Source organism: Eptatretus burgeri, chromosome 18 (genome assembly GCF_056783735.1).
Source record: "Eptatretus burgeri isolate ZD-2024b chromosome 18, Ebu_testis_v1, whole genome shotgun sequence".
NCBI lineage: Eukaryota > Metazoa > Chordata > Myxini > Myxiniformes > Myxinidae > Eptatretus > Eptatretus burgeri.
In genome coordinates this window covers 36,506,001-36,533,500 of record NC_140978.1, presented here as the reverse complement: position 1 = coordinate 36,533,500, position 27,500 = coordinate 36,506,001, and the positions used below count along the sequence as shown (strand labels likewise).

The 27,500-nt window shown below is 46.1% G+C and overlaps 2 protein-coding genes across 5 annotated transcripts in view; both read left to right on the top strand.

Annotated features, from left to right (window-relative positions):
• Positions 1 to 27,500, top strand: part of DNAH12 (dynein axonemal heavy chain 12) — a 323,986-nt gene that overhangs the window by 232,915 nt on the left and 63,571 nt on the right. For all 4 annotated transcript variants that reach the window (XM_085863781.1, XM_085863779.1, XM_085863780.1 and 1 more), the window contains exons 48-52: positions 5,492 to 5,572; positions 8,635 to 8,811; positions 8,922 to 9,053; positions 16,962 to 17,051; positions 17,480 to 17,620. In XM_085863781.1, the coding sequence (XP_085719907.1) occupies positions 5,492 to 5,572; positions 8,635 to 8,811; positions 8,922 to 9,053; positions 16,962 to 17,051; positions 17,480 to 17,620 (621 nt within the window). The remainder of the gene's footprint in view (positions 1 to 5,491; positions 5,573 to 8,634; positions 8,812 to 8,921; positions 9,054 to 16,961; positions 17,052 to 17,479; positions 17,621 to 27,500) is intronic.
• Positions 21,852 to 27,278, top strand: LOC147008883 (uncharacterized). Its single transcript, XM_085863790.1, has one exon. The coding sequence runs from the start codon at positions 23,482 to 23,484 to the stop codon at positions 24,577 to 24,579; it is 1,098 nt and encodes a 365-aa protein (XP_085719916.1). The 5' UTR covers positions 21,852 to 23,481; the 3' UTR covers positions 24,580 to 27,278.

Here is a 27,500-nt window from a genome sequence, read left to right as displayed (position 1 = left end):
CTTTTTATGTCGACCAAGCCTTGTCCTCCATCGGTCAGTGGTAAACTGAGGACCCCAGGTCGCAGCCAGTGTTTTCCGTCCCAGAAAAAGGACACGAAGCACTTCTGGAGCTGTTGAAGCAACGCCGCTGGAGGATGCAGCACGAAGAACCTGTGCCATAAGGTGGAGGCCACCAGTGTGTTGATGACCAAGACCCTTCCATGATATGACAGTTGTGTGATCAGACCTTTCCATTTTTGCAGTTTACCCTCAACAAACTCAAGCAGACTAGCCCAATTCTTTGCTACTGTGGTATTATTACCTAAGAACACTCCAAGGTATTTCACACCATCATTGGCCCATGACAGTGGAGCAGGAAGTCTTGGCGCCAAGTAGCACAATGGACCGAGCCAAAGGGCGCTCGTTTTGTTCCAATTTACTTTGGCTGAAGAAGCCTTTTCAAATAAGGACAAACAATAACGAACGATGTTAACGCCATTGATATCTTGTATGAATACACATACGTCATCTGCGTATGCCAGTACCTTGATGGGCCGTTCAAGCTGGGACAAACTAACCCCTGTTAGTCTACAGCGCAAAGAAACCAGTAGGGGTTCGATGGAGAGAGCATAAAGTAACCTGGAAAGAGGGCAACCTTGTCTAATTCCCTTGTTAATAGACAAAGGTGCAACAAGTTCATTGTTTATCTTAAGCACACCATAAATATTATTGTACAGTATTTTAATATAAGAGATAAAGGTTGAACCAAGTCCAAACCGCTCAAGTACTTCGAAAAGGTACCGATGGTCAACACAGTCAAAGGCTTTCTCCTGATCAAGGAGAAGAAGTCCTAAATCTTTAGGGTTTTCCTTGCACAGTTCAATGATGTCCCTCACAAGGGAGATGTCATAAATGAAACGTTTTGGGACACAGTAACATTGGTCTTCCTACAACAACGAGGATAAATAAGGAGTAAGTCACAATTCCAGGGCTTTTGAAAATATCTTATAGTCCGTACATAACAGGGAGATAGGACGCCAATTTTCAATACTCAGCATGTCTCCCTTTTTTGGGATGAGGGTAAGAAGAGCTCGTCGGCAACTCCGAGGTAGCTCTCCAAGCTGGCAGCTTGTGTTCAATGTCGTAATGAGTTCTGGACCCAATAAGTGCCAAAACTTCTTGTAAAATTCGGTTGTAAGTCCATCCAAACCAGGTGCTTTCCCAATGGCAAGGCCGTGCAAGGCAGGCCTACGGAGATCGAGGCGACACTGACAGGTTTTATTTGTTCCATTGAATATATTTTCGAAAAGTATTCCTTCACGAAAAGTTTGATTTCTGATTGTGTAAAGGCAATGGATGAATCTGCTAATTGCAGCTGAGAAAGCTGTTTACTGGGAAGACTTTTCTCTAAGGAAAAGAAGTACTTGGCTGGTACGTCTGCCTCATTCAGGTGTCGCACCCTCATCCGAACTAAGGCACCACGTGCATTCCTCTCGGTTATTTCCTTTATTAAGGACTGTTTCTCAGTTAAGGTTTTTTGTATGTTACTATTATTTTGTCCGATGACTCGTTGGAGTTGTAAAATCTCTAACTGTAATTTTTTCTTAACTTCATGGTCAGCCCTTGTTGAGAAAAAACGATACTGTTGACAGAACCCATTAATTTGGGTATTTACTAAATCCCACCATATCAACGGGTTAACGGAACAGCTTAACTTCTGTTCTCAGAGAGCCGTCCAGAAGGATTCAAAGGCCTGAATGAAGTTGAGGTTTTCGAGTGAACTGTTATTGAATTTCCAGTGAGAGCTCCCTGGACATGGTTTAGAGAGTTGAATAAAGACTCGAGCTAGGGAATGGTCAGAGAAACCAGAAGGCACGATATCGGATTTATAAACTCCATGTAATAAATGAGAATTTACATAGATGCGATCAAGCCTCGCAAGTGAGATGTGGTTGTTTAAACAACGACACCATGTGTAAGACCGATCAGAAGGGTGCTGCACGCGCCAAATATCATGGAGATTATATTTCGCAATGATGTTTGCAAAAAGTTTTGCGGTACATGGTTGGGGTTCCGGCCCGTTCCGGTCAAATGAAGCATTAACAGTACAGTTATAATCGCCACCAATAATTAGACAAGTCTGCAAATCCAGTGTTTGCAGGAATTTTCTCAGTTCGGCAAAAAAGGAGATCCGCTCGTCATTTTTGCTTGGAGCGTACACATTGAGAATTGTGAACTTGATCTGATTGATAGAGAAGGTCATGGAGGCAAGGTGTCCATCAATAATACTCATAAATTTAAGGCAGGACGGATGGAAATGTTTCCCTAAGACAAACATGATGCCTGCCTTCGACGTGGAGTTGTTACTGAAGAAACATTCCTTGTCCATAAATAGTTGCCACTGAGCCTGAACAGATCAGACAGCATGGGTCTCTTGTAACAAAGCTATGTCATGACCGTTGTCCTCTACCAACTGTTTAATTTGGATCTTGCGGAGCGGACTCCCACCATCATTAACATTTATTGTTCCAATCTTGAAACTGGCCATGAGGAAAATAATAGTTTCTAAGAATAAGATCAGAAGCGGGATAATTGATTAGGATCCCTTTTCGCCTTGGCAATCAGTTTTTTTAAGCGGTGACGGTGTGTCTGGTGGAAACCGAATAAGTCAGGTTTACATACGATAGCCTGAGCACACTCAAGGAAGGACGGTAGATCTGGAAAGTATTCCGTCAGGTTTAAATTGGGTTTCCTTTATGTATTTTGTAAGAAGAGTCTTATTTGTTCAGGGGGGGCAGGACTTTGACTGGTGAGCTTTTCCACCTGACTGTTCCTGTTTGCTTCCTCCAGGTCAGATTCGTCAGAGTCGGTTTTAGTTTCCACGTCACACAATCTTGTACTGTCCTGCATATCGATACTGTCGTCAGTATTGATACACAGATCTGTACTGGTTACCAGGTCTATGTGCTCTTCCATTGTGGGAACATCTCCTGGTGAAGTAATGGAAATAATCGGGGGAGTTGATGAAACAGAAACACCATCAGTGGATGTTGCGATATCACTTCCCTCGACCGTAACGGTGTTATCGACCTCCAACGGCGTGGAGGTATACAGTACTCTGGGGGTCTCTCGTAAAACATCCATTTTAACATTTCCTGTGTTTCTAGCTTCACCACGTGATGAGATGGGAGCAGTCACAGGGTTAACATTTGTTTCACTATTTCCTGCTGACAAGGATTTAGGGTTAACATTTGTTTCACTATTTCCTGCTGACAAGGATTCAGGGTTAACATTTACCAAAGTGACAGCAGGATCATCACTTGTGGTCTGTGTATCACCGTCAATGGACTTTCCAATAGGAGAGTTTTTAACGAGTGAAACAGTTTTCTTCACTGCAATAACAGGTAAAGTGGTCTCTGTAAGAGAGACGTCTCTGTCCTCACCGGCAAGTAGGCTGAACTTGTTGGTCATAGGTACCGGGGTCCGGGTCCATTCCGGGTCCATTCCGGGTAGGCCTTGTAGAGTGACGTCAGTCACAACTGCAGGAACATTACCGACAGATTCCTCGTTTGTAAATGCTCCTTTCTTCTGGGTTAAACGACCATCAGGTAAAGTCTTTCTCTTTCTTGATGAAACGATGGTGAAACCATCCCAAACATTCGTTTTGCTGTTTAGACGATCGGACTGAGAGGCCTGGGGGTTGTTACCAGACACGGGATTCGCTTCCTTCACAGTCGAGGAAGAAGAAGAAGACGTATTCTTGTTGACGAGGTTTGTTTCATCGTTCGACGAGGTTGACTTTGGGCAAGATCGTTTCAAGTGTCCGAAATTACCACATTCGAAACATTTCAGGGTGTCAGTGGTTACGTAGACTTGGTAATGATGATTATCAATTTTGAGTTTTAAAACGATGTTCAAGGTTCTTTCAGCGTTAGAGGGAGGAAGCACCAGATAAGCTTGTCTCCGAAAAGACATCACATGCTTCGTCCGATCGTCCTGGCTACGTAAAGGTAACATGGTGATCTGAGAAACCACAGTACCATAACGAGATAATTCGGAGATCAGTGTCTGATTTTTCAGGAAAGGGGGAGCGTTCAAGATAATGACCTTCACGGCCGGAGTGTCCAGAGGGGAGACGAGCACGAAATGTCCGTCATCTGTTGATAGTCCGGTCGATACGATTTCGTGAACCAGTTCTGTCTCAGACACGAAGATTACCACACGTTTGTTCATTCGCGAGGCTGCACGAACTTTGTCAGTACCGACTATGTTTCCCGTAGCGATAACGAGATCCTCGACGCTGACGTCGTCGGGTGTGACACAGACGACGCCATGTTTTCTTGTTAATCCTTCAAATGCCGAATAACGGGAATAAGAAGTCATATTTAGGAAGGGGGAGGAGGGGTGATTACTCTCGTGCTGTAATTAAATACGAGCCGAGACAGGTTTCCAAAGGAAATAAACACAGCTACAGTGAGGAAAAAAACCGATCAGTTGAAGGCCCGGGATGGGCCGCCAACTAAACGCTATCCACAAGAAGCTGTGGGCTCTTTCTGTCTCTATCTCAGGGAAAAGGTATGCGAGGAGAAAACAGGGGGATGGGGAGGGAAGGGGAAGAGATGAACCGAAGGGCAAACCGTGAAATAACAAGGACAGATGGGTGTGGTGGGGTGGGGTGACGACGGCGCGAGGGAAGGCCGGAGCGCGAGGTCTAACGAAGAGGGGAGGGACGAGGGGAGGGTGGGAGCACAAATAACGATGCGTAGAAGGAAACAAAGGAAGGGAGGTGAAAAACGATGTGAAAGGGGATAGAAAGGCGCAAAAACAGGGCAGATCATAGCTCACCAAGACCACACAGCTGCCATGACACTCCACTCGACTCACCAACAGCCAGCAGAGAGAGAGAGAGAGAGAGAGAGAGAGAGAGAGAGAGAGAGAGAGAGAGAGAGAGAGAGAGAGAGAGAGAGAGAGAGAGAGAGAGAGAGAGAGAGAGAGAGAGAGAGAGAGAGAGAGAGAGAGAGAGAGAGAGAGAGAGAGAGAGAGAGAGAAAATTCTTGTATCCGGATCTTCCCCAAAGTATAATCGATTCGTCCTTGTCACACACCAAACCTGTCCTCTAAATTTCGTTCATATCCGTCCATAACTTTCTGAGATATCCTGCTCACAGACAGAGAGACAGACAGACACAGACAGACAAACAGACCGGAGTGAAAACACAACCTCCAACTACCTTCGATGGCGGAGGTAAATATAACCTACATATGAATGATCTTCACAGAGGGGCCTACCCTGCCTGATCTGGGTACATTTGGTGCTAGTTGATAATTAATGGCCTTCCAGAAACTTGTGATGGTCATCAAATAGCACGATAAGGCAGTGCCACTTAAGGCCGCTCTCTCCAAAAAAAATTATAACTGTTGCTTCACATAGTCTCTGATTCTAAGTCATTTATAATGATGCTAATTTTTCAAATAATTTTTGAATTCACCTGACTCCTGTGCTGTGCACACAGGTCAGTGAGATGGAGAAGGAGTTGAAGCATCTCCAGCCTCAGCTTCAACAAGCGAAAGCCGATAATGCCAACATGATGATGGTATAATGTACCAACTTCTGAAAATTGACTTATCTCTGCAGACATATACTTGTACAGCTACATTATATATATATATATATATATATATATATATATATATATATATATATATATATATATATATATATATGTATATATATACAGAATTGATTACAATGCTGGAAATATATTATTCCTCATCAAAATAATAGGATACATGCCGATGGTACAGAATTTGGGATTTAGCCAGGGTGCCAGCGAGAGCTCTCCCTTCTTCACCGGGAGATATTTAATGCCCACTGATTATTGAGACAATAGGAGATCTGTGGAAGGAAGAGGGATGGAGCGGGGTACACGGGGTAAACAAGATGGTATGACAGGGACTTTCAGGAAGGAAAACAGGGAATTTGAAGGAGGTGGGTTTGGGGTAGATTATTGGGGGTAGAAAAGATCGAGATTTTGGATGGGGGAAGACATGAGATGGTGGTGAACAGCTTTTTTGAAGACCTGGAGGGAAGAGCGTGATTGAAGAGAGTGTGGGAGTTTGTTCCAGAGGTGGGAAAAAATAGGAATGAAAGAGTGAAGGTGAGTAGTGATTATTGATTGTGGTAGTTTCACCAGAAGTGGGTTTTTGACAAACCTTGAATGCCCTGCAGAATTATAGGGGGGATAGAGCACAGACAGAGCAAGGGGTGGGGACAAGGCTGGATGGGGAGACAGTAGAAGACAGAAAGACCACTGACCTGCCTGTGGTGAGAGAGTGGGAGACCCAAAGACTCAGCTTATTCGTGAGAGATACCAATGATCCTAAAAGCCTTGGTTTTTACAGCGTGAAATCGAGCGAGGTGTGAGGCAGGAGCACCAGCCCAAAGGGGGAGCAGTACTCCATCAGACTGTGGATGAAAGCCTTGTAAATCGTTAGAAGATCAGGTGTGCCAAGGAAAGACTTTCCACAATGTCGGATGCTCAGTCAGCGACTGGCTTTGGAGGCCAGCTTGGAGATGTGGTTTTCCCAGGAAAGATTGCGTCAGTCAGTGAGGCTCAAAAGCTTGAATGAAAGGACTTCTTCAAGGGGATTGTGAGAAAGTAGATTGGGGGAAGGGGAGGGGATTTTCAGATGAACCTTTCGGAAAGACTTAGTGAGAGTGAGATTTGTCAGGATTGAAAGACATATTCCAAGTGTTTGACTAGCTTGTGATTTTATCCAGGTCTGCAGAGAGTGAAGAGGCTGCTGCCTGCCGATCAGAAGGATGAGAGATGGTTCTGCAGAGGGTGGAGTCATCAGCAAAGAGATAAATAGGATTGTCCAGGTAATCTGAGAGATCATTGATGAAAACAAGTAAAAGCACAGGGCCAAGAACACTGCCTTGAGGAACTCCAGCCTGGATAGGAAGAGGAGATGAGAGAGAGCCATTAAGAGCCATGTGTTGACTGCAACAGAAGAAGAAGTCTGCAAGCCGTGAGTGGAGATTGCCTTGGATACCATAATAAGAGAGTTTGGTGAGCAGTGCGGGATGCCAGACTGTATCTAAAGCTGTTGGTGGGAGATATGTCGAGGGAGATGGCTCTGCTCTCATGTTTACCATTTAGGATATCCATCCATTGTTGGGAAAGCAGAAGCACAAGCAGCATGTCTGGGTAGAGTGACCTGATCTCAATACAAATTGATGGTCAGAAATCAAGCCATTGGAGAAGAGGAAGAATTTGATGTCGGAAGCGATGATTGATTCCATGACCTTGCTGATGATTGGGGGCAGGCTGATTGGTCTGTAGTTGCAGGGATCAGCTTTTGCACCTTTTTATGCAGAGCGGTAATATTTGCTGATTTCCAAGCAGATGGCAGATGACGTTGAGTAGAACAGGGTGAGGGTGAGCAAGAGCAGCAGAGCAGTTTTTAGGACACGTGGGTTGATTCCTTCTGGACCGGTTGCAGAATCTGTGTCAAGGTTTGACAGCAAGCTTTCCACCTTGTTGGGAGAAAAGGACACAGAGTCCATGAACAGCTGGGTGCAACTGGGAAAGGTGGGTACAGAAAGTGATAGGTTTGGGACACAAGATTTGGGATCAGAGTTTCGGCATTCAGCCTTTTCGCATCCTTTTCACATGTTAAAGCTACTTGCATATGTTAAAGCAGCAATTATGTTCGACTTATTGGTTTTGCTAAGTGTGCATCATCAAATATTGTTGCCAAAATGCCCACGTGATGAAGATCCACACCTTTGCCCATTGGTGTCTTGTATTGCATGAAATTTGGAATGATTCCATAAACACACCATCTTGCTTGCATTGACATCAACTTGTTTCTTTAAACACCTTGTGAGTGGTTTGTACATGTTTTTTTTTCTCTGAAAAGGCATGAACCATGAAATTGCACTAAAAATTTGTTTCCAAGTTATTTAACTAACAGATGTGTGGTGCACTTTGAATTAATTCCAGATAGTTGGATGATTAACCTCAATTATTGCCAAAGCATCCTGCAACATCAGGCTGAGGATCAGGGTCAGATTAATGCTCACAGATGCTGTCACTGAGACTGATTAATTTTTTTGCCACATCATTGCTCCTTTGCACACAGTTATGTCAGTATTGAATTTTCATTTGTAGCAAAGCATCGGGTTGTAGTTGTCACACATCCTTCTGTATTGCTTTATCAGGTGAAGACATGATTTTCTGCTCTTCCACGAGCCTCACTGCTTGTATCTAAAAAAAAAAACAACTGTAAACCTGTAACTGCTTCCCGATTTTACATTTTTCACCAATGAAGATACTCCAAAGTTCTGAGACCAAGTGGTTCCTCAATATTCCAAAGGAGACATTTCTGTAGATGTTCTTAGCAATTCCAAAAATCGTTGAATTGTGACATGTTGCCAAAAACTTGAAAGTGGATCAAGTGTCACTTAGTTCATAAAAAAGTGCAATTTAAAGATAATCAAGTCCTGGAATTTTATGAACTCATGACTTTTTCTTTCTACATTTGAGTTAACATTCTGCTCTTACTGCAGATGTAATGTGGATCTTAAAGGCTGATTTCTTACACTTTGAGCGATCATTTTTATTTGTGTTGTGTTGTGTGCTCGTCTCAGATCATTGAGCAGGAATCTGCTGAGGTGGAGGCCAAGAGTGCACTGGTAAAAGCTGAAGAATGGGTGGCGTCGGAGAAAGCTGCCGTGGCCCAGGCACTCAAGGTGGAATGCGAAAGTGATCTTGCTGAAGCCATTCCTGCACTCGAGGCTGCTAGGGCAGCTTTGAACACACTCAAGGTCTCCTTTATCCCCAGCATCCAGTGTTGTAGCAGGAAAGGGGTGCTTTGTGCTTTTGTGTGAGTGGTTTTGTTTCACGATTTTGAATGAACTCTCCATGTCGTCACCAGCCCACTGACATCACCATCGTTAAGTCCATGAAGAATCCTCCAGCTGGCGTGAAACTTGTAATGGCAGCAATTTGTGTGATGATGGACATCAAAGCAGAAAAGATCAATGACCCAATTAAACCACGGAAAAAGGTTATGAACAAATATTGAGTTGTGAAAGGCAAGGAGAGGGAGGTGTGTGTGTGTGTGTGTGTGTGTGTGTGTGTGTGTGTGTGTGTGTGCGTGCGTGTGTGCGTGTGTGTGTGTGTGTGTGTGCGTGCGTGCGTGCGTGCGTGCGTGTGTGTGTGTGAGGAGTGAGAGGAGTTAAATCATTACCTCGTATTGAGTTGAAATTCAAAATGATTCCTGCACCAGAGTTTTGCATCAGTGATATAATGTGACTCATGATTTTATGATTTTATGATCAGTGAGCACCAGGTATTAAGGCCCAGTCACACCTTGACGTTTTAGCCAGCTTATGCCGATTGTTGGAAAATTTGTCTAAAACGCTGGTACACGTCGAATACGTTATGGGTAAGTTTTGATAACATTGAGAGCACGCTGAAAAACACTGCCATACGTCGTTGTACGCTGGCTTTAAACATTGTACTTTTCGGTTGTCCTCAAATTTTTCATGCTTGAAATTTTAAGACTTATGCCAGCGTATGAATCACACGTTCCGCATAACGCTGGCCATAAGTTGTAAGCACGTCACGCGATTGTTGATGCACGTCGACACACGTTACTTGTAAGTTACTCATAAGTCGAAACACGTCGAGGTAATGTTTAGCGTACCCGAAACTTATTTCTAACCTATGAGTAACGTGTTGTACTCATGTTACACGATCGGTGACACACATTGACACACGTTACTTGTAAGGTGCTCATAAGTCGAAACACATCAAGGTAATGGTTAGCGTCAGTGTTCCAGACTCCCTGTTTTTTTTTTTTTTTTTTTCTTCCTTCCTTCGGTATGATGGTGATGTTGACACTTCGAATTCTAGTGCGGTTATAATATAATATAATTAATAGGCTGCCGCTCAAAGATTTAAATCATAACCGCACTGTACACTGAACACCGTCATACCGAAGAAAAAAAAAAACCCGGGAGTCTGGAAAACTGACGCTAACCATTACATTGACGTGCTTCGACTTATGAGCACCTTTCAAGTAACGTGTGTCGATGTGTGTCAACGATCGCATATCGTGCGTACAACTTATTCCCATCGCATGCAGAGCGTGTGTCATACGGCAAGTACGTCGTAAAATTTTCAACATGTTTAAAATTACAAGACATACGCCATTTAATACGACGTATGATAGCGTACTTTAGCGTTCTATTCACGCATCCCAAACTTACCCATACCGTATTCGACGTGCGCCAGCGTTTTAGATGCATTTTTCAGAGGTCGGCATACGCTGGCAAGATCGCCAAGGTGTGACTGTGATGTTGACACTTCCATTTCTGCGGCGGTTATGATTTGAATCGTTGTGCGGCAGCCCTTTCATAACCTACGCCACGTCATCGTCGGCGATGTGTGCAGCGCGCTATGTCTAAGTTAGACTATCGTTGGGCATAGGTTGTGAAGGCCGACAACAGGTTCAGCATTCGTTGGGAAAAGTTATCTATAACACAACGAAACGTTCTGTGTCCATTACTAATACGTTATGCATAAGACCAAGTCGTTATGAATACGTCCGAATCTTTAAAAAAAAAACATCAAAAGTTCAACGTAAGCCAGCGTTTTACATACATTTTAATACGTTACCATTGCTGGCTAAAACGTCAAGGTGTGACTGGGCCTTTAGGGCTGGGCATGGTAGCCCAAAGGTGGCATACTTGCCTTTGTGCTGTGCAGCCAGGATTAATTCCTAGCCCAAATAGAAATTGCTATCCTGGTGCTACACAGGCAAGGAGTTGAATCAGTGTGTACCCAATCCATTCAGATGAGACATTAAACCAGATGTCCCATCTGCTAGCATTTGTTTGTTAGATGTTAAATGTCTTCTGTTTGTACCTTTAAATAAAAGGAGGCTATTGTGCGCCAGTTCCCTTTCCAAATTTACAATTCCTACTCTGGTCTTTAGAGGCACTAAATTTGCCTTAATTTGGCATATAGCAACCTTTAGATTTGATGGAACAATAAGTAGTTAATTAATTAATAATAATAAAATTAAAATCTGTCTTGTAATTCTCCTGTAGTTGCTGGTGTGCTGCAAGGCAGGATTTTAGAACCAACTTTATTGTTGGTTTATATCAACAGCTTCTCTGCTTCCCAGGAATATATTCGATGCCATTTTTCTGATGACTCCACCCTGTGCAGAACAGTACATGCTTCTGAGAGACAAGCGGGGGCAGCATCCCTGTCTGGGAGGGAAAAAAACTTCTGTGTTCAAGTATCTGGAACATGTCTTTCAATGCAAGAAGGTCATAACCTTTCATTCTTTGCTTCCAGAAGGATTTGCTATCAAATTCCCCAGTTAGCTTTTCTAGTCAATGCCTGGAAGAGGTGCAATTCCTAGAATTCCTAGAACTGACTTTCTAAATCAACCTTTATTCAGACAGATCACATCCTCAAACTGACCTTTAAGGCTGGCCGACGCCTTTGTATTCTCTGTACAACCAAGTGGCGTTCATCTATAGTGTGATAGAATATGGCTCGTCAAAGGAGGCTAGTTCATCATACTGTTCCCCTGAAGATGATCAAGTCCAGGGACCTCATTGTTATTGACCATCGGGGGAGTATACACACCATGGGGTTTCCTTCCCTTTAGTGTATGTATGTTGTTCGTGGTGCCGAACCCAGCTCATCCTTTAACGGATGCAATCCAAGGTTTGAGCTTCACGAGTATCAACGACCATACCAGTCGGTTCCCAATCAGTTGGATCCTTGTCAGTTGGTGTCTGTGACTTCTGAGTGGTGTTGTAGTGACCACATCAACAGCATAACGTTTTTGAAACTTATATTTCAAATAAACAGACACAAAGTCAAATGAGGAAGTTCATTATTACATACAATGTCCAACTCTGATTCCCACATTGGGTTGCTTCCACCTGGTATCTCTGTCCTGCTGGCTCAACTCCCGCATGTTCACCTCGTTCACCATGGCTGTTGAACGATTGAGTCTTGTCGCGTTGTTCTTTCTCGTATGCTGACCGAATCCAGAATGATTGAAGAGCTCAAAGGAATTCTTTCCCGATAACAATCTGAATGAATTTTAATCAACCTGATTATAATCAGCTCGGCACGTTAACAACTGCTCTGGACATTTACACCTGTTCACTGATCAGAGTTAAATCGAGCACGGGGACGATCGAACACACGGTTCATCACATCTCACCCGTCTCTCTACACCTCCCTCTCGAGGGTTTATATAGTAACATGGAACAATCCCGTGCCTTCCAGTAAATGCGATACTCGTTCATCCTGGAAGTTTCATCTGAGAATTTTCCAGCACCTTCACAAATCTCACCAGGCAGGTTACAGTACGATACTGCCCTCTACAGTCAAGCAGTTGATATATTGCAATTCACCAATGTGTGCCACAGTAAACCTACAACATGCCACCAATTTTACTCATTCATGTTTCGGAATTTACTTTTTGGCTTATTCACAAATACCACAACGAATGATTACTCACCATATCCTCCAGCTTATAACTCACAAATAAACCCCACACCTTTTGAAAAATATTATTGCAAATATATATATATATATATATATATATTTTTTTTTTTACAACAGTCAGTTAAAATCAGAGGATGCAAAACAAACAATCATATAATCGTTGACTCGTACAATCAACTCCCATATTCTCAGATCCCTTAATGGCTTGAATACAGAACCAATAGTTCTGGAGGAAAAAGCTTGGTGTTGGCTTAGTTGTTCTGGTGGCAGGCTTGGAATCTTAGGGTCCTGAGTTTGAGCCCTGTTGGCTGCTGAATTAACACCAGGTGGGATTGACTTAGCCTGTCATCCTTCCGAGGTCAGCAAAATGAGTGCCAGTGAACTGGTAATAGGGGCATTGCATGAGTGGCGCCTTCATACTCAGTCGCAGTGGTGATGCACTGTTGATCATTGCCCGTTGAAAGCATGAAATCATGCTACCACAATAAGTGGAAGTATTAAAAAAAAAAGTTCTGGAGGAACAGCACCCACCACATTATCTTCACACTGTCAATCTTACACTTCTGTGTGTACGACAGAGGCTGAAGATCAGTCTGTATGATGAACTCTTGTCCGTAGATGTACAGTAGTTCTGGAATTTAACAGCAAACACAATTGCGAGGCATTCACGTTATATCACAGAGTAGTTCCTTTCCTGGGGCAGAAGTTTCTTGCTGGCATACATTACAGGAAAGACTCCATCCTTGTACTCCTACAACACCGCTCTGATTCCGACATCGGATGCATCCACTTGCATGATGAATGATCTGGAAGGGGCTTGCAAAGAAGGTTATTGATCCTTTCAAATGCCCTCTGTTGGGGTGCCTCCCACGGAATGTGGTCGGGCTGACCTTTTTTGATGAGGTCAGTGAGAGGCACAACTTAATCTGCTTAGTTTGGTATGAACCTCCTATAGTACTCTGCCAAGCCCAGGAACGATCTAACCTGTCCTTTGGTCGTCGGTACTGGGGTGTTTCTGACGCAGGTGAGTTTCTCTTCCTCCATCTGTACCTGACCCTTTCCTACTTAGTGTCCTACAAACTCCAGTACGTGAAATCCAATGTAACACTTGAAAGGCCGAAGAGTCAAACCGGCTTTCCTGATCCACTCAAAGAGTTGCCACAGTGTTTTGACATGGTCTTCCCATCTGACTGTGTGCATCAGAATGGTATCCACATAGTGGTCGATGTTATGTAAATCATGCAGCATCTTCCTCATTATTTGATTGAAGGTTGCCATTGAGTTTACCAAGCCAAATGGCATCTTCTTAAATTGGTACCAACCATCTGAGGTTATGAATGCTGTCTTTTCCTTTGAGACTTCCTCCATTAGAATCTGCCAGTAACCCTTGCTCAGGTCGATCGTCGTAAAATACCGATCTCGCTTCAGCTTTGCCATGATAGCTTCAGGATTCCCCATGGGTTCAGTGTCAAACTTTGTCACCAATTTCAATCTCAAAAGTCAATGTAGAAACGGTTGGTTCCATCCTTTTTCCTCACAATCACCACCGATGAGTTGTAGGCTGCTTTCGATGATGTAGATGGTTCGATGATGTCTGTTTCCTACATTGCTTCCACTTCCTCCTTGATCACAGCTTGCATAGCATATGGCATTTGGCGCTGTTTCACTCCGACTGGCTCATTTGTGGTGGTCTCAATCTTATGCTCTTCCAGGTTGGTAGTACCTGGGATTCCAGGGAGAACATCCACAAAGTCCTTGAGTTACTCCTGGACTTCCTCCTTCTGCCTTGCTGACAGATCCTCGCTGATGTTGACATCCTCGTGTGTCTCTCCGTCAGCCCTGCATCTCATCAATTCCAGAATGTCTTCATTTGCCAAGACACATTCTTCATGACCATCCAGCTCTGGGTCGATGACTGCCATACTGGCCACATCTGGCTGTAACGTGATATCAGTAGCTTTGTCAGTTCTCTCATGATAGATACAACTTTGAAAGGTTGGCATGGTAAATTTTGGTCTTGCCTTTGATACAGATCTTGTAGTCCATCTGGTTGACTTATTCCTGAACTTCATGTGGTCCTTGCCATTGGAGTGTCAACTTGTGCTCTGTTGGTAGTGGCAATAAAACTCTGTCTCTAACCTGGAACATTCTGTCTCTGGTTTTCTTATCATAGAAATGCTTCTGACTGCCTTGTGCTGCCTGTAAACTCTCTCATGCCAGTCGGCAAGTTTCCTCCAGTCAATTACGTAAGTCAAACATATTGGTAGGCATTATGAACCTCCGACGTGTTCTCTCCAGTCCACAGTTCCTTCAACAACAGCATGGGTCCTCTTACAGTTTGTCTGTAGAGTAGCTCAAATGGTGAGAACCAAGTACTTGCTTGAGACACCTCTCTGTAAGCGAATAGCACCACCTGCAGGTACCTGTCCCAATCATGTGGTCGCTCTTGACACATCTTCCTCAGCATGCTCTTCAGAACTCCGTTGACCCGTTCACAAAGTCCGTTGCACCTGGGATGATATGGTGTCGTGAATAATTGCTTCATCGCAATGAGTCAACACACCTCCTTCATCAGGTCTGATGTAAATTGAGTACCTCGGTCGCTCAGTACCTCTTGTGGGCATCCTACTCAGGAGAAGACTTCTAGTAATGCTTCCACGACCCTCTCCATCTCAGTCATGGGGAGCGCAATTGCTTCAGGGTACCTAGTGGCAAAGTCCACAATGGTCAAAATGTACTGGCTGCCATTGTCAGACACTGGGGACAATAGTCCAATCAGGTCCACGTCCACTCTGCGAAAGGGCTCCTCTATCAACAGCATGATTCTCAATGGTATCTTGGAAACCCTCCCTTTGGGGATGGTCCTCTGGCAGATGTCGCAGTACTTGCAGAATCTGATGAAGTCACTGGTTATCCCTGACCAATGGAAGTTGCTGGTTATTCTGTCAGTTGTCTTCTTCACTCCAAGATGACCTCCCACAATCGATTCATGTGCGACTTCCATCATGGCCTCCCAATACTTGGTCGGAACGATGATTTGCTTCACCTCGGTCGTGTCAGTTGTGTAGATATGGTGTTAGACAACTTAGGTGGACTTCGAGCCTGTACTTGCTCTTGTCCTGCATCTGATGATCTCTGTTATCCTGCACCTCCTTCCACAACCTTTCAAGTGAGACATCTTCCTTCTGAGCTTGCTTGAGCTCTTGCACAGTCACCTTAGGAATGTCAGATTGTGACACATTCAATGGTTTGATGTCGTCCTTGTGCTTGGTCTGTTCCCGAGTCACTGATGCTTGTGCCAACTGTGGAATCCAGTTTGGGTCTGGATCCTTGACCTCTCGTGCTCCCGGTATATTACCGATCACAAAACCACAGATGGGGTCCTCTATGCACATGACCTCCACCTCTCCTACATTGTATGGTGTGTCCACGTGGATGTTTGCATCTGAATAGTGATGCAATGCACTATTAATCAGCTTGCAGGAGTAGACCTTGTCAGTCATCTGCTTTGTAGTCACCAGGTCTTTCTTCACAGTTGCACTATTACATCCTGAGTTTCGCAGCACTGTAACTTTCTGTGAACCCAAGCAGCCTTCATCCACGGTGAGGCTGCCATTGGCGATGCCAGCGGTGGTTTTCTCACAATTACTGAAGACCATAGGTGTTGAATAAAATCCTCCTTTTTTCACCCGGATATTTTCAGGACACTGTTGTCTGTTGCACAGCTGATGCAGACTGTTCTTTTGGCTCTGCACTGCACATAACATCTTCTCTCTGGAAATCGTGCACTGCACTGGTGGCCTTCTGTTGTGACCTCATCTGAGCTGCCTTCTTTAATCAACATCGGCCATCATGTGGCCTTTCTTGTTTCAATGGAAGCATTCCCTCTCGCTTCCACTGAATTGGGGCTTTGTCGGCTGAGATGGGTCAGTCTTGTGCAGCAAACTATCTGACCTTGTGACATCCTTCTTGACTGACCTCACAGTAATATACCCTCCAAGTACTTCACTATACTGCTCAGCCAAGGTTGTCATCTGTTTGCTCTTGCTCTTCTGTTTGGTCTTTCAAGTTTCATGTATATCATTGACTCATGCTTCTCCCATACCCATATCTGATCTTTTTCCCTCTCGTTGACCCCACATCTATCTATTCATTTAATCTTTTTTCATTTTCACTCTTCCATTCCTGCCCTTAATGATTTGTTTGGATTGTTACTGTGTCTTTTCTCTCTGTTTGTTCCCCTTTTGCCCCCTGCCAGTTTTTAAAGATCTTATCCTCTGTGGTTTAGCTTCTCCACGATATTGCACATTGTAACTTCTGTATAAAATTGCATTTTGCAGATTATTTGGATATGATAAGCATTTGTTCAATAAATGAGATGTTGGAGATTTATAAAGTATACAGGTTGTGATGATGCTGTGGTCTTTTGCAGGTGTGGGATTACTGGGGGCCTAGCAAACGCCTCCTTGGTGACATGACCTTCTTGACCATGTTGAAGGAATATAATAAAGATAATATTTCGGTACGTGCAAAACACACCTGAATTAGTACATCACTGCGTTTACTGTTTCGATAGCAAAAGGTTGCAATACAGACTCCACCCTAATCATCATGTTGAGTGATTTTTAGTTTAGTATTTTCACTTCACAGGCAGACTGGGATGATGAGGTCGGCTTAATGTTTTCCTCAGAATGGTATCCCTGAACTATGGATGGCTCTCCTCACTCCTCACTGTAACAAAATGTTTTGAGGGCTTTCTGCTACCCTGGTCTACCTGGCAATGGAAATGCATTGAATTCAGCATAACGTTTATTTGACTATCTTGAAACAATTGCTTAAATTTTTCATGTACAGTATATCTAGGACATTATAAAGCCTTAATTTTGATAATAGTTGAAAGTTATGTAGTTCCTTGGTTGCCTAATTAATCACATATCTTTTTCAAATCAGGAGGCCATTATGCAGACTATACGTTTGGAGTACCTTACAAACCCAGACTTTGATCCCACAAAGGTGGCAAAGGCATCTTCAGCTGCAGAAGGGCTCTGTAAATGGATTCGTGCCATGGAAGTTTACAACAGGGTGGTCAAGGTTTGTGGTTTGTTCTCTTAAAATAGCTCTTCTATATAATATCCACTAAAATGTTTCAGTGTGTTGATATGAGGGTTGGTACCAAATTGGCCTGCTGAGTGTGGAATGAAAAGCGATGCCATCCACATGACGTTGCTTTTCTTTCTGCACTCAATGGGGGCAACTCAGGAGGAATTTCCTCCTCTCCATGGATGTCAACCTGTGGAGCTTTCCCATGCTCTGTCCTTCAAGTGCTGAGTGTCAAGCAAGGCAGCAGCACGTACCATATTTAAAGGCTTTGGTATGACTCAGCCAAGGTCTGAATCAAATCGTCGATGTCTCAAACTTGTCGTGGACATTCGAACTATTATACCACCGACTAGTGATTAATGTACTCAGATAATTCTGTTTTTGAGATCCTAGATTGCTTCATTCAAATAAAAGAGCAAAGTATAAGTGCATGGCTCACAAAGTGGGTATGCTGTGGTATGTTTGTGGGAAGGTCAGGTCAGGTATGGGAGCATGTGCCAGAACAGTGCGTCGCTGCGTCCACTTTCCGCCGGTACTCCAGGGGCCTCCGTCTGGCCATCCCCCAGGCAGATGCCAGGCCCATCCCCATCTCCTTGAGATGATGGTCAACCTGCTGCAACCATGAGGCACGTGGTCGGCCCACTGGCCTCCTCCACTCATGAGACTCCCTCGCTGAGAGAATCTGGTGAGCAGGATCAGCGTCAGGAAAACGAGCCACATGTCCATACAGCCGCAGCTGACGCTCACGGACTATGCAGGTAACAAATCTCATCCGAGTCTCTCTCAGCAACCGCTCGTTGGACACAAAATCCGACCAGCGATAGCCAAGGATTCTCCGAAGAGACCTGGTACCAAAGGAATTAAGTCTCCGTCTCAGATCCTTGGTCAAAGTCCAAGTCTCGCACCCATAGAGCAAGACTGGAAGTACCAAGGACCTGAAGACTCGGACTTTCGTCCTCCCGCACAGGTACCGGCAGCGCCACACCCCATGATCCAGTGAATCCATGACTCCCCAGGCCCGACCCAGACGTCTATTGACCTCCGGCTCACAACCTGCGGAGACATGAATATCACTGCCAAGGTAAGTGAATCTATCCACGACCTCAACATCCTCACCACAAACAGACACAGACAGGACAGCAGCATCCAAGATGTCACCGAAAGCCTGGATCTTTGTTTTGACCCAAGAAATCCGTAATCCCAACGGCTCCGACTCCTCATTCAGCACCTCGAGGGCCCCCAAGAGGATGTCTAAAGTCTCCGCAAAGATGACTGCATCATCTGCAAAATCAAGGTCCGAGATCTTGACATTGCCAAACGATGCACCGCAACTTGATCTCTCCGACATCCTCCCAAAAATCCAGTCCATACAAGTGTTGAAAAGTGTGGGGGCAAGTACACATCCCTGACGAACTCCAGTAACAACTGGAAATAAGTCAGAGGCGGTACCACCACACTTCACAGCACTCTCAGTACCAGAGTAGAGTTCAGACATCAGATCGATCAGTTTCGGTGGCACCCCACTAAAAGAGCAAAGTATAAGTGCATGGCTCACAAAGTGGGTATGCTGTGGTATGTTTGTGGGAAATTCCACATAAAACTATTATTTTTATTGAGGAGTGCCAGTTGGCAAAATACGCAAGAGGAAAAATCTTGCCAGGTAGAGGAACAATTGTATGCGAACCAATACGTCTTGGTAATGAATCTTCGTCGGTGGATCGGTCAGAATGAAAAGCATCGTATCCAGCGCTTCGATCTGAGCGAATCCCTCGTCGCCTAGCGGCTTGTTTGCATTATTAGCCAGCGCACATTCACTGTAATGCTCGGCAGCAATCCGAGTGTGTGCTGAGGGCACATGACCCCAATTGGCCAGACATCCACAGGTAAGGTATCACGCAAAGTAGTGGAATATTGCCTGGATTGGCCATGCCAATTGGCATCCGTGGTTGCCTAGAAACCTGTCGGGACATGGAGTTATCTGTGCCTGGCGGTCTCAGGACCGGGCATTTGGGAGGGACCCAAGTTCTCTTTCCTCATGGCAGGCTTCCAACCCTGGATCCGTGACAATATCTTTATGTGTGTGTGTATATGTATATATATATATATATATATATATATATATATATATATATATATATATATATATATATATATATACACTGTATATACTGTACATATATAGGTATATACTGTATATATGTATATACTCTATATATATGTATATGCATTTACTGAATGTATATATGTTTCCACTATGTATATACTGTATATATATATATATATATATATATATATATATTGTTGCGGATTCGCGCCCGCCGGCATGCGAGCGGCCACGTAACTCGAATCGCGGCACGTCGCCCACCGGACGGACAATCCCATCGTGACCCTCTCGGAGTAACGCCGGGAACTAGTCACGGGTGGACCTTTCGGCCTCACCACGATCGTGCCAACTGGCCCCCCGCGTGGGATAGGGTTGCTCACCAAATTCGACCTACCTAAGTACCCACACGGAGGGTAGACCGGGCGATCGCACCTCGCCGCAGGTCGACTTCGGACACGGGCCACTTTAAGCGACCCGTTCCGTACTATCGGGAAAACCGAGCGGTGTTATCGTCGGCCTCGACGGTTCGATTAATTATTGGGCGTTTTAGCCCACGACCAACCCTTTACGTGAAGTAAGATGGAGATTCAATAAAGGAAAAGACGAAGCGAAATGGGAAAACAGTTCAACATGAAGCACATTTATTTCGTGATGAACGGAAAGCACACATATACAATTACACCAAAAGCAAATGTAAAAGAAGAAGAAACACAATAATACACAAAAAGCAAATGCAACAATGCAGATCTAACCGACGACCGAGCACACGGAAACACTTATACAGTTTTACTTCACAGACGGCGCCGACAACACATACACTCAAAGCAAAAGAAAAGGACCACCCTCAAGGATGAGGGGGGTAGGCGGGCCTGGGGCCGAGACAGTGTCGGGCCTACCCGTCTGATTATGAGCCGCAAAATGGCGGTGGCGCCCCGACTCCGCGGGCCTCGCTGGGACTGCCTGGTATGGGGTGGGAACGGGGCCCCCTTCTCGCACTATCTCAGTGCGGGGGGAAACAGGAGGGGGTTGTTGATGCTCGGGGGAAGGAGGATATCTCCCTGTCTCGGATCCCGCGACGAGCGTCTCCACCACGACCTTGGTCGCGTTGCTGGTCTCTCCCCTCCGCAGCTCCCCGACTCTGACACGAGCACCCCCTCGACCGCCTTCGCCGCCGCCACCTCTCCACAGCTCCGTCCAACCGCCTTCTCCGACTCCTCTCTTGACTCGTCCCAACTCTTCACTCAGCCCGAACTCTTGACTTGACTGACGAACGCAGCCCCTTATATGCCCCGTGGCCTCACTCCTTCACCTTCGACCCTTTACCTCCGACCCTTCACCTCTAACTGGCTCCCCATTGGACCGAGGAAAAGTGGGCGTGAATGCTTTTTGATCCATGAATTTGCATATAGCGATATTACTCCAACGCACCTGGAGGCGGGGCCAAATCGCCCCACGCTCGCCGATAGGACAGAACAGAAGTGGGCGTGAGTCATTTTTGATCCGTTTTCTTCGGAAAGGCTGTGATGTTTCTGCACACGCTGCTCGGTGCGCGCCCTGCACGAGTCCAGTATCGGTGCCCACAAGCGGCGCGGAAATGGCGGTGATGCGATTGTTGCGAGGGCGAGTTGTGACGGTAAAGGTCGTGGCTGTTGTTGTGAAGCGGCGTTGCGGCTGGTGGTTGTTGTGTGATGGCTGTTGAGACGTGGTTGGCGATGGTAGTAATGGCGGCTGGTCCAAAATAAAGATAGTAAAAGAAAAACGGCTATCTAAAAGGGTCGCAGCCCGCATGAATGACATTTATTCCCTCTAAACAACGGGTTTGGGCCTAACTACACATATACTTACAGAGATATCTCACCTAAGGGACCTGAATGGTGGTTTGCGAATTTCGTCAACCACAACAATATATATGTATATAATGTATATATGTATATGTATTTACTGTATGTATATATATATATATATATATATATATATATATATATATATATATATATATATATATATATATATATATATATATTATAGTGTTACGATTGTGGAAATTCGCATTACGTCATAAAGGACCCTCAGGTGAGATATCTCTGTAAATACTTGTGTAGTTAGCCCAAACCCGTTGTATAGAGGGAATTTATGTGATCCATCCGGGCTGCGACGCTTTGAGTTAGCCATTTTTCTGTTCAAACTTTTATTTCAAACAAACAAAAACCACCAACGATGCTCGGTGGGCTTTACCCGCCTGTTTCTCCCATTTGAATTCTCCGCGCTTGGTGTGGGGGAGGTGCGATCTGAGCCGGGGGTCAAAGGTGAGAAAAGGTGGGGGCCTCTTTTTGGGGGAATAATTCTCTGGCCCTGAGCCAAAACTGACTCCCCCGGCCCCCGCATGGGGCGGGGTGGAGTGAGAGAGTGAGGGAACGCCCCTTTTCGAGAACCTTCTCGAAGGAGGGTGGAGCCGAAAATGGGGCGGAGCAAAGGGCGGAGCCCCGCGCTATAAAGGACGGACACGGGCGTGGCGCGTCCTCTCTCTTCCTCGACTCTCTTCCTCCTCCTCTTCCTCTTCGCTTGTCTGCAGTGGTGGTCTTTTGTCGCGAGAGCTTTTTGTCGTCCGAGAGTCTTGAGTCTCTTCTCGTCTTGGCCCTCGTCTTCGAGTTCCTGTCGTGTTGGTCCTGCGCTCGCGGTTTGGCGGGCGACCTATCCAGGGAGGCACGGACGGCAGACGCGACAGCGCCGGTTGTGTGGTGGACCCACGCGTCCGAACGAGGAGTGCCGGAGAGGGTTCGCCGACTGCGAGGAGTCGGGGCCAGGCGCGACCACGCCGACGGACGTGGGAGAGGGACTCGACAGCCCACAGCGAAGTTGCCACTTTGCTTTTCCTTTGGGTTTGTGTAAATGACTGTGGGTGGTGCCTATCTCCATTAAAGTAGTATTGTTTAAGTGTTGCCGTGTGACGGTTTTAGTCGTGGTATTTCTTTGGCTTATCGTTACAACTGTGCTTGACTTGCTTTATTGTACATGATTATTGTGACTGTAAATACGTGCCTTCTCCGCTGTCTGTGTGTGCAATTAAATGTGCTTGTGTAATTGTTCTTGCTCTGCTTCGTCTCTTTTCCTTTTTTATTGACCCTCCATCTTGCATCACGTAAGGGGTTCGTAGTGGGTGCAACATCCCGGTAATTATTCGTAACCGTCAAGGCCGACGATAACACCGCTCAGTTATCACTGTAGCACGGAACAGACCGCTTAAGCGGTTCGTGTCTGGAGTCGGCTTATGGCGTGGTACAGAGTCGGCCTGTGGCGTGGTACGATCACCCGGTCGACCACTCGCGCAGGTACTTAGGTAGGTCGAATTTGGCGAGCAACCCTATCCTGCGCGGGTGGGCAATTGGCACGATCGTGGTGAGGTTAAACCCCCACCCATGACTAGCTCCCGGCGTTGTTCCGAGAGGGTCACGACTGAATTGTCCGTTCCGGTGGGCGAGGCGGCCGCCATTCGAGTTGAGCGACCGATCGCACGCCGGCGGGCGTGAATTCGCAACACTGGTGTACAGGAGTGTGGGATTCAAATCCACCCCGGTATCCAACTAAATTCATGGGAATCGGTTCAGGGGTGAGAGGAGCGACCCGCGATTCCCTCCAAATTACGAGTGAGCTAAATTTAATCTCTTATGAGAAATAAGATGGAGTCTCAAGGCGAGCAGGTTCCCGGGGGTATTAGATATGTCTTTTAATGTGGAGTCCATGACCCGGGATGGTTCTTTCTGGGGAAGCTCAACCCCATATTCTGAGCACGGACTTTACCGGCAAACTGAGTCGCATAATGGCGGCGCGATCGCACCTCAGCGCAGCACGGAGCGAGCGGCTATTTATGGCGCGGCGAATGGCGCGACACAAGGCGAGCGCTCCCAACAACCGTTTCAAACCACGTGGGCATGGCAGGCGAGGCAGGCGGACATTGGCGGGCTTCGGAAACAATTGGAGGAAGAATGGGAAAAAAAAGTTAGAAGAGCAAAAACGGAAACTCAATTTGGAAGTAGAGCAACTAAAGAAAGAGGTAAGATCATGCAATCAGGACAAAGAAAGCCTGGAAAGAACAATAGAAAGAAATAAGAGATGGCAGGGAAAACTAGAAGAGAAGGTAGAAAGAGAACAGAAATATCAGGAACAACAAAGGGAAAAAGCAAAGTTGGAGTATGTGGAGATGAGAAAGAAAAGGGATGAGATGTGCAAGGAAAGGGATGAACAGAGAGAGGAAAAATGCGAAAAAAAATTGATGAGATACTGGAGCACAGAGCCAGAGAGGGAATTACGAGACGAGCTGAGGACGTTGGAAGAGGAAAGAACGGAAACGGAGAATGAAACGTTAAGGAACCACACTGAGCAAATCAAACAGTTAGAAGCCAAAGCAAAGTCGGAGTGTGCGGAGATGAGAAAGGAATTGGAAAAGAAAGCTTCTGAGTTACCAAACGAGCTGAGGATGTTGAGAGAGGAAAGAACGAGAATGGAGAATGAAACGTTAAGGAACCACACTGTGCAGATCAAACAGCTGGAAGCGAAGGCCAGATTAAAGAATGAGATGCAAGAAAGAGTAATGATGGAAAAACGAATGAGACAGAAGAAGGAAATTGACCAATGGAAGGAAACCACGAGATTGCAGAATGAGGAACAAGAAAGAGTACTGAAAGAACAAAGATTGAGACAGGAGAAGGAAGACAGCCAACTGAAAGAAATAACGAGATTGCAGAATGAGGAACAAGGAAGACAGTGGAATAGGAAAATACAAAGAACAAGGAATGAGACAGGAGAAAGAAATCAGTCAGTTGAAAGAAATGACGAGATTGCAGAATGAGATGCAAGAAAGAGTAATGAAGGAATAACGAATGAAACAGAAAAAAGAAATCAGGAAATTGAAGGAAATAACAAGATTGCAGAATGAGGAACAAGAAAGACAGTGGAATAGAAAACTGAAAGAGTATGAATTTGAAACTGAACGACAAAAGGAAAAAAATAGGTTGGAGTACGAGGAGAAAGTGAAGGAGCAAGGAATGAAGCAGGAAGGAGAAAGTCAATTGAAGGAGACAACGAGATTGGAGAGGGAAGAACGAGAGGAACAGTGGAATATAAAACAACAAGAACATGAATTTGAGGTTAACCAATTGAAAGAAACGATGAGATTGGAGAATGAGGAACAGGGGGTGAAAGAAATTAAAAAAGAAAGACAAAAACAATTGAAAAAGAAAGCAAGGTTGAGGTATGCAGAGATAATGAAAGAGTAACGACTGAAACAGGAAAAAAAATCAATCAATTGAAGAAAACGATGAGATTGGAGAATGAGGGACAGGGGGTGAAAGAAATTTAAAAAGAAAGACAAGAACAATTGAAAAAGAAAGCAAGGTTGAGGTATGCAGAAATAATGAACGAACAACGAACGAAACAGGAAAAAGAACTAAGCCAATTGAAAGAAACTATGAGATTGGAGGCTGAGAAGCATGAGGACCAGTGGGAGAGAAAACAAAAACTATACGAGTTTGAAATTAACCAGCTCGAGGGGAGAGCAAAATTTGAGTCCACGGAGATCGAAAAACTCCGGAAGGAGAACGAACAGCTAATGGGGTTCAGAGAGGAAGAACGACTCCAATGAGAAGGAAAATGGAACCAGGAAGAAACAAAAAAAGGACCAAGGGGAGAAAATGTACAGAGACACGGGAGATAGAGGGTGAATTGGACGGGGTAAGTGACGAACACACACACATTGAGGTAGTGGAGGACCAGGAGGTGGAGCTGGCGGACTGTTTAGTGACCCGGTGCGAGCAGCTGGATAGCCTCCTTCGGGAACAGAGGGAGACGCTATTCTCCCTCGAAGCTGATCACGACCAGGTGGGTTCGGTCGTGCTTTGCGAGGTCGAGGGGAGGAGTGCTGCGAACGGGTGCACACCGAGCTTGGGGGGTATAGAGGCCCCGGGAACCCTTGTGGGGACACGAATCCCCAGTGTGGTTGTCCCGGTGTGTGTGGTGCAAGGTGTGAGTGCGCCCCCGTGTGTTAGTGGTGTGGTCACGAGTGTGCCGAAGTGCGTGTCTCCCAGCACACGGTGTGTGAGAGGGACAGCGTGTGTGAGGTCGCTGTGTGTAAGGGAGATGTCGGTCGGCATGCGTGAGCATGCAGCCGTGTCTCCCGGGGTGAATGTCATGTCGTGGTGTGTGTGCGTTGTAACACGCAGGAGTGTGTGCGTGGAACGGAGACGACGGCGACAAAAGGACAGAGGCCGAGTAGCGGCCGTAGCTGTTTTGGTGACCGCGTCGGGTTTGCCCAGCACCGAGCACGAGGTCCGTGCTATGCAACGCACGAGGCCACCACGTGCTCGCTTGCGGGAGTGAAGCCCGGTCCGGAAACGCCAGCGGTGGATGTTGCCGATCCCGTGGATGGACAAAGGTTAGGCAGGATACGGATTTGGACCGGATGGGTTTTCCACGTGGGCGGGTGTGTGAAGCTCCAACGGGCAGAGCACTTGTGTTCGCATGGGGAACCCCTCGAGACGTGGAGCTTGTTTTTTTTTAAATGCGCAGAGTGGCGTCATGGCTGCGTGCAGGGTTGGAATCCAGCAGGAGGGTGAATCCCTGCCCGATGGTACCATCCAAGAGGGACGAGGTACGCGAACAGCTGCCATGACGTCACACCACAGGTGCGCGGCTGTGAATTGCCACGCTGGTGCGCAGGTTGCGAGTTGCCGTGCTGGTGCTGCGCGAGGAAAAAAAAAAAGGTAAAAGCAAGCCTCGCTTTCGGGTGAACAGGATCCCTGGGCAAGGGGTGGAAGACCCACTTGGCCGGGCACAGGAATGGAACTAGTTAGGGGGATGGGTTAGTTTAGCTGCACCGGCTTCATAGGGCAGGGGTAAGTCCTCATGGAGCCCGTGGAATGGATTAGGAAGAGGGTTTTAGTTGAGCTTTAGGTTGGGAAAGTGATTTTTGATGATTTGAGGACAGTGACAGACTGTGGATGTGTAGTGGGGACGTAGCTTAGCTATGTAGTGTTAAAAGGAACGTGCTGTAGTTTAAGGGACGACGTGGGAGCACGAGTGAGTTAAGGGAGGTCGTTAGAAGGATGGCAGAGTTCAGTGGTGTGTGTGTGTTGAAGAGTAGTGAGGTGGAGACATGTTGAGTGAGTGAGGCCAGCGGGTCTGTGTGAATGGAGCGAATGTGGAATGCATGGTGCGATGAGTGATTGGGGGAAGGAGTGATTCCCGCCCAAGGGACCCCGGGGTCAGTGTAGAGTGAGTTAGCTGGGTTAGACAAATTGGAAAATGGAAGTCGTTTTGTTGTTGGTGGGAAAGAAGGCTCGAAACCCGTTTGGAGTGGTGCAGGAGCCCTGTTGACGGGCTGGGAGTGTGGCTGCGAAAGGTGAGTATCGCTGAGTGGGTACCCCGGGCACCGGGCTAGTCGGCCACGGTAGGCCAAGGACCCATGGGGGGCCGGGATAGCGTGATGCGGGGGCCCGGGGCGCCGTTAGCCGCGTGGGCAGTGTTGTGGGCACGGGTGACCCTCAGAAAGGGGCCCGGGAAGCCAGCCTGCTACGTGTGCGTTTCAGGGGAGTCACCATAGAGGGCACTCCCCGGTGTTAGGGAGCTGGTAGGCTCGGAGGCAGTGTTGTGCCCGGGGGTGTCATTGTTAGAGAATCGGCAGAGGGTAGTGCCTGCCAAGGGAGCCACGTGTCCCAGTCATGAGACCGTATGTGGGCACGGAAAGAAAATTGGGGGGCGAGGCCCGAAATTGTG

What these genes read in the sequence shown, in the direction of transcription:
- LOC147008883 (XM_085863790.1), top strand. Translation starts at nt 23,482, where the DNA reads ATGGTTCTTTCTGGGGAAGCTCAACCCCATATTCTGAGCACGGACTTT.